Below are 11,449 nucleotides of genomic sequence, written 5' to 3'. Positions count from 1 at the left end.
GAAAGTATACGAGTACATTTAACAATCACTGGATGATACAAAGAGAAAGCCTGAAATCACGAAGTGTGATATGGACGAGAATATTGATTATGTTGGTTGAGAATAGCACCGAATCTTTGGATACTTCTGTATGTTATTATTTTTCTCAAATAGAATATGTTGAATACCTACTTTAGTTAATAAAGCTGCAGAAATTAATTACCCAAAATTGAGTGTTGTAGAAAAATTTTATTAAACTGTTTCAACTAAACGTTTTCTTCAAAACAAACATTTGATCAAAATGAATCCAGAGCTATATTTTTGACCGATATAACATTTGTCTAAGTGTTTTCAAATGATAAATAATTGCATGTTATAAGGGGAGAAAGTTTTCAGAATGAATAATTATCTCTACTGGCAACAGTGATCCCGAGGCATTTATTATTTACAGCAGGGAGCAACCGGAATAAGAAGAGAAATATTTTTCTGGAAAAAGAAGCCAGTTGTCTGGTCCTGTCCTAGCGTAGGACAACGTTTTTCTTTACTATGCTTACCTGGATGCATTTTCCAAATTTCACAACACGAAAGTGTAACGAAATTACTACGGATTTGATTTCTTAGTAACTTTTTTCCTGTTGAAATGTTTGCTCACGAAACAAATGTGGTGTAAAATTGTTGTTAATACCATGTTTATTAAGTAAACATTGTTTAAACAGTGAAAAATAGGTCCAAAAACGAAACATCAATATAATATATCAATATATACGAATCTATAGATGGAACCTGTTGCACGTCTGCTAGCTTCCCCGTAAAAAATAAACTATTGATTTTACAGCATAAACAATTGATTCACAATTAGTTATATGGGTTACAATACATTTTATTGTATCTTGACAATATTTTTTTCATTTACAACGATTCAATTTATTGTTTCTACCATTCTACAATTGAATTTCTTGCACACGTGGTGTTTGCAACAATTTGCAAACTGTACATTTTATTGTTTTCAAAAAAAAAAGAATGAGAAAACTTTATGATTTGAATTGTTACGATACTTAACCAGCTATACATCTATTGTAAAAAGCATTTTCACAATTAATTGAATAGTGTATAACAATACATTAAAATATTTTTCAATGGTCAAACCAAAATTGTGGCAGGTTTTGTAACAGCAAATCGTATTGTTTTTCTACAATATTTTTTATTCGGATCAGTCTATGATAATCCATGAACATCGAGTGCGCAGGTCTCCATTTACTTCAAGACAATGAAACTACACCCTGCATTACTCAACTGGTGCTTCAAACAAGAGCGATTGCGTCATCCAGCTGCTGGTCATTTGCATTGGAATAAAAGAAAACGAAAAGTAGACAACGATGGGGAACAAAATCAATTGTTCTAATGGCTCTTAATGTTATCTAAAGAACTATTAAGATTACTTCTTCGCAAACCGAAGGCGCAAGTCTAGAATAATTTGATTAGGTCTGTGCACTTTTCGCTGTGCGAAATTCGTACTAAACTGGCGGAAATAAAGCCAGTATTTGGCAGCTTCGCGTTCGAGAAAAATTTTCGAAAAGTGTTTAATATCGTAGGGAATTCCACAATTTGGCCATTCTGAAAACCGGAAAGGAATCCCGTACAGCATTTTGATAGCATTCAAATATTGAGATGAATGGAATATTGAATGATATGAACGATTGTACGACTTGTGCTACGATTATATTTATGTAATGATTTCTTCTAGGTCAAGGCTCAAACTTACAAATGACTTTGACTGACACCCTTCTTACTGAAATATAAACGTCATCATCCGAAACAAAATAGTCCTTTCCAGAACTCCAAAGCCACTAACGGTCCTTTTTAGGGCCCCAAAAGTAACGCAAAGAACTTATTTAGAAAATTGTCCTAAACTGTCGCTCTAATTCCTAGAATACAAACGCAATCTCGATACTCGCTGAGAGTTAGTTAAAAAATGAAAACTTTTTCTTTCCTCTGTTGCACACTGCAACATACTTACTGAAGAGATTTCGAATTTTTACATTGATCAAAGTCAGAAGGTTACATTACATGTTCCATTTTTAAAACTTTACTTTTAAATGTCTTAGATTTTGAATTATAAAAATGGCTAGTTTGATTAGATACCGAATTTTTGGTATCTGAAAGCAATATGCCGAGATTTCGATTGCTGTTAGACACGATCGTTTGAAAACCCGTAGATCGGCAAACACAACGAATGGCTGAAAACAAACGAATATCTCGGGAAACACAATATTTACTGGAATTTCGTAAAGAGGTTCTAAGTTATTTCCATGATAACTATGCGAAAATAAACAGAATGGTAAGTGCAAAGATAAACCGAATAGCCGTTGAACAAAAGTTCCATTCAGTTTTGAAGTTAATTTTTTCTTTCGTCATCGAATAAATCATTTACATGGTTTTACCAGAGTGAAGAGCTTGAATCGAGTGTTTTTCCTTACGGATGAATGCATTAAAAACAAATAATTTTGTCTTGAAATTTTGATTCTGTAGAAATCTCAACATTAACTATTATTCCATTTTGTTATCGTAAGTTTCACCCTTCGCGTTCCATACCAACAAACAGGACGGTACTTCAATTGCTAGGAAAATGGAACAAAACTTTTTCCATTTCGCAATTTTATACTACTGAAAGTAATAAATGAAACGAAATTTTCACTATTGAAAAAATTGAATGAGACGATAGAATTACCCGTAGGTTTGAAATCTAGCCAATTTCACAAAAACAAATCAGATAACGTAACTTCAAAATTCATGAAACTCTCTTTTCAAAATTCATGAAACTCTAATTTTGTAGATTTGTTCTGTGGGAATAGAAGAAAAGTGGAACAAATTGCATACGTTTAAATTTATCGCCACATAACATATTGATCGTAAATTGTCCAATAATTCCTAAATAGGAATTGAAACCAAATTCATTCATTACTGTTTTTCACCCTTCTTTGAAAAACATATGAATTGTTTTGCAATATTGCTAAATAGTTTGTGAAGGAATATAGAGAAAATTAAAACCATACTCCTCGCGAAATTTGTATTATTTCTTTCCGTTCAATGAATATTCATCGCATGAAAGGGAAATTAATTTTCGGCGTGAAGGAAAGAGAGCCAACCCGCATAGCGTTTTGGCTACCTGGGTTGACATGGCCACCAGACGGCTACCAAAATTGATTCAGTGACGGTTGTCAATACCAATTTGACAAAACAAAGTCGCCTGTATCTAAGTTAGCCGAGCGTTTTCATCTTCTCACCTTCGCTGAAAATGTCAAATATTTCAATGTGGAAAAATCCTGGTGGATACGGTTGTATCGTTTGAGTTGTATATCTGGCAGCGGTGAGGCAGTCGGTCACCAGAATGTCTGCCAGCCATATTTTTCCAGCTGGCAGCGTTTAGTCAGTCATCTGGCAGCCATGCGTATGCGGGAAAGATTCAAATTCTCTCAAAAACAAGAGTAATCGAAATCTCGAAACGTCAGATTCCGCACGTGTGCTTGGAAACTTGATGCTTTCACAACAAAATATTGAATAGAATCGGTAATTTGTAATTAGATTTGTTTTATATGCTATAAATAATGAATGTTCTTTTGTAGTCTCTTCTTCAACAGTAAGATGACCTGCGTCGGCAAAGAAAACGGCTATCTGATTTATCGGGGCTGTAATTTTCTCAAGCAGCGTTTGATCCTGTCTACCTTGAGTGGTAAACCGATTGAAATCCGTGACATCCGACTAGTGGACGGTAATAATCCAGGTCTTAGAGAATACGAAATCGATTTATTGAAACTGTTGGATCGTGTCACCAATGGATCGAGGGTGCGAATCGATCAAAGTGGTTGTTCGTTGACTTACCAGCCCGGTTTGCTGCATGGCGGAGTGTTTCAACACGATTGCTGCGTGGAACGAGGTATTGGATATTATTTGGATGTTCTGTTGGCACTAGGACCCTTCTGCAAGCTGCCTATGGATGTAACCCTAACGGGTGTGACAAACAGTGTCGAAAGTCCATCGGTTGATCACATCAAGGCTTCCGGTTTTGCAACGTTGAAAAGATTTCTGCTGGTGGACGAAGGTTTGGAACTAGTAATAAGAAAACGAGGCCTAATGCCCGCTGGAGGCGGAGAGGTTGGGTTCAAGTGTCCAGTACGAAAAACACTGAAAGCCATTCAGTGTACCAAGCCGACGATGGTCAAACGAATTCGGGGGATGGCTTACTGTTGCAAAGTTTCACCTGCGATGGCCAACCGGAGTGTTGAATCGGCTAAAGGAGTGATGCTGAATTTTTTGCCGGATGTTTACATTAATACCGATCAGCATAAGGGTAAACGTTCGGGAAACAGTCCCGGTTATGGAGTGAATCTTGTGGCGGAAACAACCGACGGGACAAAATTTTCTGCGGAGGCAACTAGTCGGACGCTGCTGAGCGGAGAAAATCCGTCGATTCCGGAAGAATTGGGCAAGGAAGCTGGCCTGAAGTTATTGGACGAAATCTATCGGGGAGGATGCGTTGATTCAACATTTCAGTGGATGGTGGCACTGTTTATGGCTCTCGGACAGAAAGATGTATCGAAATTTTTAATTGGGCCTCTATCCAGTTATTCGATCTATTTCTTGCAGCATTTACGGGAATTTTTCGGTATTACATTCAAACTTGAAAACGCTACCGAAGAAGACGATGACTTGGGGGACGACGATGCAAACGCAGGGTCGAACAAAGTCATGCTTACCTGCGTCGGAATCGGTTATAGTAATTATAGTAAAAAAGTGATATAAGTATCGAATTTATTCAAGTTAAAACGTATTTTTGTTTCGCAGTAATTTAGATGACATTCCTTTCTAAGAACTTACTTATTCTTAAGGTTTACCATGTTGAACAGTTTGTCCTTGGCGATCTGGGCCATCAACCCATGAAGCAACTCGATCGAAGCTCTGCTGCAGTCGCGAGTGGCCTTCGATAGTTTGTCTTCGGTGCGTTTTTCGTTCGGATCTGTTCCACTAACCACGAACGGTCCACGCCCTAGACTGGCCTCGCTCAGTTCTAGTTTCTCCGAAAGATCCAAAATCTGCCCGGTAGTGTAGTCTGCATTGCTCAACAAACCCGAACTGCCCAGCGTATTGACCCAGTATTTGTTCCACAATGAATCCAGCAGCTTTCGGTCAAGGGCCGATTTGAAGTAGGACACATCCAGCTGGTAGTACTGCTTGCAATGTACTCCAAAATCTTCGATTTTATTCAATGGAATCGTCTGGTATTCGGATGGTTCCTCATTCGGTGGTTTGTAACCTGAATTGAAATATTTTTGACATCAATTCTTCAAAAAAATCCATTTCTGCTTACCTTTGGGATATGTGCGGAAAGCCCCAAGGCATACCTTTCCGGCCGACACGGTTCTAACCGGATCCACAACGATAGCCACGAACGGTTCCTGATAGTTCTGATTGAGCATCTGGGTGTTGACATCAATTCCAGACAACCAGCAACCGTACCCCGGATGACTGTGGTACCATCCGATAGCGTTCTCGCAGCGTCCGACTTCCTTGGCGGATTCCATGTAGGCCGACATGTACTCGTACGCCTGCGATTGAGCATTGACTCGCGTTTCTGTTCCCTCTACCGGCAGGGCAAACGCATCCATCACGACCATAGTGTCTTCTTCGACCTTGCCAAGCAGCAGCCCCATCACTTCCAGGGCACCGCCGGAACGGGCATGCATGACCATTTTCAGCAAGGCCAAAGCGGAGATTTTTATATCCTTGAAAAAATGCGGATCCTTTTCCCATGGTCGGGCAGCCAGGATACGTTGTTGTTGTTCCGAATCGTAGCGAAAAATCTCATCGCTTGGTGGCAGTGTCTCGACATTGTTCTCCAATTCCCAGTTCTTGCGGGCCAACTCAGAATCGGCCATTTTTTTGTAAAGGATATTATTCAACACACTGATCAGAAAATCCTTTGTTGGACTTGTTTTCAGTATAATGCTTTTCGCTGAGGCTTCGGAAAATTGCGGATGCGAAACGAGAACGATCACATCAAACTTTGACAGTAAAGATGCACGAATGAATCCGCGGTGTGATGAACAGTACAGTGAGGCAGAGCTCATTCGATGAAATGTAAAGGAAATCTGTTATTCAAAGAAGGACTAATCTTACAAAAGTAAACAAATCGAGTTTCTCTCTCCTACGAATAAACGCCAAATCCTCCAATTTTGCCTAAAAATTTGGATTCTGTAAAAGCCTCAATTTTAGTAATACGAAGAAATATAAAGGGCGAAACTGTCATTCAATTTGTTTACGTAAGTTTCGCCCTCCTTGTTCCATGTCAACAAACAGGGCGATACGGTGCTAGGAAGGAAGGGCGAAACCATTTATTTACGTTATTTTGGATAGTTTCCGAACTTTTTACTACTAGAATATGTGAATCAGATGATAAAATTACCAACAAATTTGTCTCAGTCGCGGAAACCAGCCAATTTTACGAAAAATGCGCGATTTCAAAGACAAACCAACAATTCATCGATTTATCAAAAATTTATCTGATAATATGTGACGATTTCTAAATAGAAATTAAAACCAAAGTCGAATCATTCATCGATGTTTTACTCCATTTGCTGTCAATATTAGATTCGTCCTTCTTTGAAAAACAACTGAAACGTGTTTTAGTTCTACACGCTCTTTGAACATAACTCATGATTTCCGTTGCGACTACTCAAATCCGTAAACTGGAACAATATGTAAAAATTTGAGTATGAGTTTGAGTAAAATTTACTCAAGTTATGAGTTCTTTCGCATTTAAATATACATTAGAGTAAGCGTAAGGCGTTGAGTTTTCTAATATTTGGGTGAAAATAATACTTTAATCGCGTTGTGCTGTTGAGTTTGTTTCCATTCTCGGAGCATTCCTAAAATGCAAGAATAATTCGATACCTATTGCCGTATCTAGATCTTGGTTTTTAAACTATCAACGATCAATCATTGATTTTTTTTTGGAAATTGTGTGGTTTCAATTATGCTGAGTGAGAAATACAACATAAGATTATATATATCGTTCAATTTTGGACTCCAAACATGAAATATGTTTATTCACTCTCATGCCCTTCCCATTTACTCTACAAATTACTCTAATTAAAGATATCATACATATTTAAGTATGTCAAAAAGCGATTTTGTATTTTAGGTACTAAGAACTAAAATTCTGAATCAAACTCACTCCGACTGTGACACAATTTTGAATGAAATTTACTAAAATTTCGACAGCTTTTTTCCTTAACTCAAAAATGAGCAGTTGGATGGAAACTCAAACTTTGACTACGTGTACTTTTTATGAAATTGAGTTGAGGCTTGCCACTCATTTTTGAGTTATGTTCAATGAGGGTGTTGGATATAGGTGGGATAGTGTAATAACTATAATAAAATTTTATTGAAATTCGACTCCAGATACAAAAGCCGGCAGTTTTTAGAGTAATTTTTTGACCAATTTGTCGAGTATTTGATTGATTTTGTCGTGAATACGACTTACTTTACTATGGGGCGTTTTTTCAATATTAGCCATATGGAAGAATGGGCAGAACCTTATCGTGAATATCTCGACTTGTATTAATGGCAGCAACATAATTCTTTCATTATTTCATCAAAAATTTAGGAATTTAGGATAATATTTTGAACAGTGTGAGATAACCACAAACAACTCAAAAAATAAGTTTTCTCAAGAACTGAAAACAACGCGGAAAGCTCTTTACTTTCGCTTGGGTTTTTTCGTGCAAGGAAGATGATTTTGAGGTAGTCAGGCACATATCTTCAACTGAACGTTATAAAAGGGGAACCGTGGTCGAAAATCGATCATTTCTTCTTGTGCGTTGGATGGAAGCAGACGTCGGGGCGAGAAGACGCATTGTCTTGCGGTTTGTACGCAAAGCTAGTTTCAAGCAAAGACATCATATTAACAAGATATCCAGCTCTCACATTTCCCGAACAAATCATTGGCAACATCCTTTTTTGCGAGCATGTCGCCCTCAGGTGAGCCCGCATCGAACCTCATACATAGAAGTAGAGGAGAGAAATGTCAAATTCGTGCGCGCCAAAATAGCAGGGCTGTGCACCCATACAATTGACATGACATGTTGAATGAGACGCCGTGCGATGGCGTTGCTGAACTGAAGATTGAGATCGCTCCAAGCTGACAGGGTCTGTTTCAACTCAAACAAGAGCGATTGCATAATGCAACAGAGCTGCTGGTCGTTTGCATTGGAGAGAAAGAAAACGAAAAGTGGACAACATATAATATCAGTCGTTCTAATAACTCTAAATGTTATCTGAAGAACTATTAAGATTACATCTTTGCAAATCGAAGGTAAAAATCATCAGTTTAGTGAAAATCCAACATAATTTGATTTGCTTCGAACACTTTTCGCTTGCTAAGATCGTTCTAGAAAAATGTTCCGAACTGTGCTAAATATCGTAAAGAATTCCACAATTTGGTCCTTCTGAAAGGCAGAAATGAATCCTGTACAGCATCTTGATAGTTTCTTTCAATGAAATATGCAAATCCGAAATGAGACAATCGACGTCAAAAATCGTTTAAAATTCTAGTAGTGAAAAGGGGGAAAGTTTTACAATTCACACAATCGATCAACTATCAATTCGAATTCGAAAGTATAAAGAAATCGTGTCAGTTTTATTCGTATTCACGACATCCAGTTATGTCTCTGCCATTACACACCCGTACTTTTTAAGCAATTTATAGGCGATTTTCTAAGTTGTTTTGAGCAGATTTTCAAGCCGCGAATAAGTTGTCCCGGCGAACGACCCTTGCAAGATTGAAGCCGGGATGTCGTAATTTTCACTGGCGTTTAACAAAGATTGCGATATGACAAGATAGCGACAAAATGCCACAAAGATAGAAAAATTGTCATTCGCATCGATTCAACCCGTTCGAAATGACAAACCAGAAAAATATTTTTATATTGACCGTTAAATGACAATGTTTTTGTAACCAGAATAATTATTCACTTATATTTTGTATTAATCGACGTCTTTGTCAAAACCTCGTGCTTCAATCGAAACATTATCAATATCAACTATAAAAATAAACTTATATAAAATAAATTGTAATTCGTCGACTCTAAAAATTCAAACAAATAATTCTTACCGCTAGAGAATATTACCTTTCAAATTTGCAATTGCCTTTAATCCACCAGACGATTTATTTCTCTATTCGCTCTAAAGCTGGACATAAAAATGCTGCAAACCTTAATACAACAGACAGCGGAAGGGTTAGAACAACTATCCAACTCCTGGCAGAGATGCCAGGTGAAATTTTCATGTCTGGATACTAGAAATCCTCCAATGCAATTTTAATAGACTGTAAATTTGTTTATAAGTTTCAAAAACCTGTAAAAAGTCTGCAAACTTGCAGAGTCTGCTTACACAAGAAAACGACAAATTTACATGCAAAACTGTAACCTGGTACCTGTGATTTTGACGCTCATTATGTCGCTATTCTGTGGCGGTTCCGTCGCATTCTTTGCCCCGCTGAAAACCACAATATAATAGAATAATTTGTCATATCTTATCCCCTAATCAGCACAATTAAAAGTTGAAGAAAAGACATATCAATCACGCAACTAATCATTTATTCAAACGGCTCATTTTTGCTTACAACGACCCAATCACCTTTCGTTTCCTCATCGACTCTAGCCACTCTTCCAGCATCTGTGGACCACTCTTCGGTGCCTGATTGACATAATAATTTTCCGGAGGGGATCCTTCCTCTAGTCGTACAAAGTAGTGACAGTGTTTGTACTCGACCTCACCGAACCGACCGCGAGCATGACGCCGGAAACCCTTGAAAATGCGTCCTTTTCCACAGAATGATTCCGCCACCCAGAGGTTCGTTCGAAATTCCACATTGTGTCGCCGGATGGCTAACTCGATCGCTTCCTGAATGGTTTCCTTCACTGCCGTTGCACCTTTCTTATCGATAAACGAAAGCTGTTTCAGTGCCTCGTCAACGGACATCCCACGGACGAAGCTGGCGATGTACCACATCTTTTTAGGACTGTATTTAATGTTGGTTTTCTGATGACATACGAAAGCAGGCCGAGGTGGTTCGTCTGGTGTTTGCGGTGGGTAAATGACTTTGTTAAACATTAGCCATCGGCGTGGACCTGTGTTGTGCTTGTTCCACTGCTTCGAAAGAGCATCACTCGTGTGCAATTGATTGACGAAGGATACTGTTCCTGCTGGGAGCACCAGATGATTAGCGCTTCGAGCTACCATGCAACGAAACGACTGCAACAGACTGGACATCGTAAAATATGAAACGGACTGCTAGTTGTGTTACAATTTTAACTTTATCTTGAAATCCGGAAAAGCAGCACCGATTATGTATTTTTGATTTGACGTTTCGGACCAGAAAATGAATTTTGTTATGGTTTCATTTTCATGTTTCGATTGAGTGAACTTCTTTTGAGCAGATGAATTTTTCAGGAAACATCGAATACACTCTCGAATGAAACATGAGTTTTATTTTATTACCCTGTAAGAAAAAAAACGTGCTACGGAAATTCATATATCGGAACATCAGTTATTTCTGATTACCTGTTGTTTTCGTAAAAAACTACCGAACAACGGAATCAAATCGCAATGTCTAAGTTAAAAATTTGTGTTGGTTTTAAAAATCCAAAAATCCATTTAACCATTCGTTAGATGATTTCATTTGGTTTGCAAAGATGTTCGGTAGTTGTTTGACAGTTGGCGGTCAGCAATGAATTGAATTACCGGACTGATTACCGAAGCTGTCAGCTGTTGAAAATTCGGTAAAAAATTAACGTATTCTGCAAAATTTTCTGAATGTTCACGTGAAACTAGTTGAGGTTAGGTATTCCTCATGTAAACCAAGGGTTTGCATGGTTTGATCTGTCAAGAATCAAAACCGTTGAATAAAATAAACACACTCGCTTAAAGTTTGAATTTTTATTTCTGAGTTATTCACAAATGCCAATATCTGGACTTTCCTGGATCGATTTCCACGGCATCATTCACACTACAAACAACAACAAAATATAATTGATGATGCTGTTACATTCTTCCGATGAATACAGGCCAATTTACTTCAATTCAGCATCCTCTGTTTCTGTTGCCAAACTAATAGATTTTATGTACTACTACTTCAACAGAATATCAATCTAAAATTTAACCTAAGCTCTAGTAATTCGGGGGTCTTATTGCATAACTACTCTGTAGGATCAGTTTTTTGTTTATTTATTTTATCAACCGCCCGAATCATTTTATCCTATGGCTACCGAGTACGAACTAACGAAGTCATAATATTCGAAAAGGTACACTAAATCTAATGAATTATAAAAGCACGGGATGCTCCAACGAGTAGAGTAAAGTGAATGGGCATTCAAGTGTTTGGTGCAACATTTTCATCGTAAGTCAATGTCAT

At 37.8% G+C, this 11,449-nt stretch overlaps 3 protein-coding genes across 3 annotated transcripts; 1 reads left to right on the top strand and 2 right to left on the bottom strand.

Annotated features, from left to right (window-relative positions):
• The first annotated feature begins 3,411 nt into the window (after positions 1–3,411).
• On the top strand, positions 3,412–4,803 carry LOC131426080 (probable RNA 3'-terminal phosphate cyclase-like protein). The gene is made up of 2 exons (XM_058588511.1): positions 3,412–3,546; positions 3,603–4,803. Exon 2 carries the CDS (start codon positions 3,622–3,624, stop codon positions 4,777–4,779), a length of 1,158 nt encoding a protein of 385 aa, XP_058444494.1. The 5' UTR covers positions 3,412–3,546; positions 3,603–3,621; the 3' UTR covers positions 4,780–4,803.
• On the bottom strand, positions 4,772–6,046 carry LOC131426081 (COP9 signalosome complex subunit 5). The gene is made up of 2 exons (XM_058588513.1): positions 5,345–6,046; positions 4,772–5,290 (listed from the first exon to the last, which is right to left on the bottom strand). The coding sequence occupies exons 1-2, from the start codon at positions 5,910–5,912 to the stop codon at positions 4,851–4,853; spliced, it is 1,008 nt and encodes a 335-aa protein (XP_058444496.1). The 5' UTR covers positions 5,913–6,046; the 3' UTR covers positions 4,772–4,850.
• Positions 6,047–9,615: 3,569 nt separating this feature from the next.
• Positions 9,616–10,411, bottom strand: LOC131425416 (large ribosomal subunit protein uL22m). Its single transcript, XM_058587315.1, has one exon. The coding sequence runs from the start codon at positions 10,306–10,308 to the stop codon at positions 9,655–9,657; it is 654 nt and encodes a 217-aa protein (XP_058443298.1). The 5' UTR covers positions 10,309–10,411; the 3' UTR covers positions 9,616–9,654.
• Between the last annotated feature and the right edge of the window lie 1,038 nt (positions 10,412–11,449).

This window comes from Malaya genurostris, chromosome 1 (genome assembly GCF_030247185.1).
Source record: "Malaya genurostris strain Urasoe2022 chromosome 1, Malgen_1.1, whole genome shotgun sequence".
Classification (NCBI taxonomy): Eukaryota; Metazoa; Arthropoda; class Insecta; order Diptera; family Culicidae; genus Malaya; species Malaya genurostris.
The sequence above is the reverse complement of the archived record's forward strand: the minus strand, read 5'-3'. Positions and strand labels throughout refer to the sequence as shown.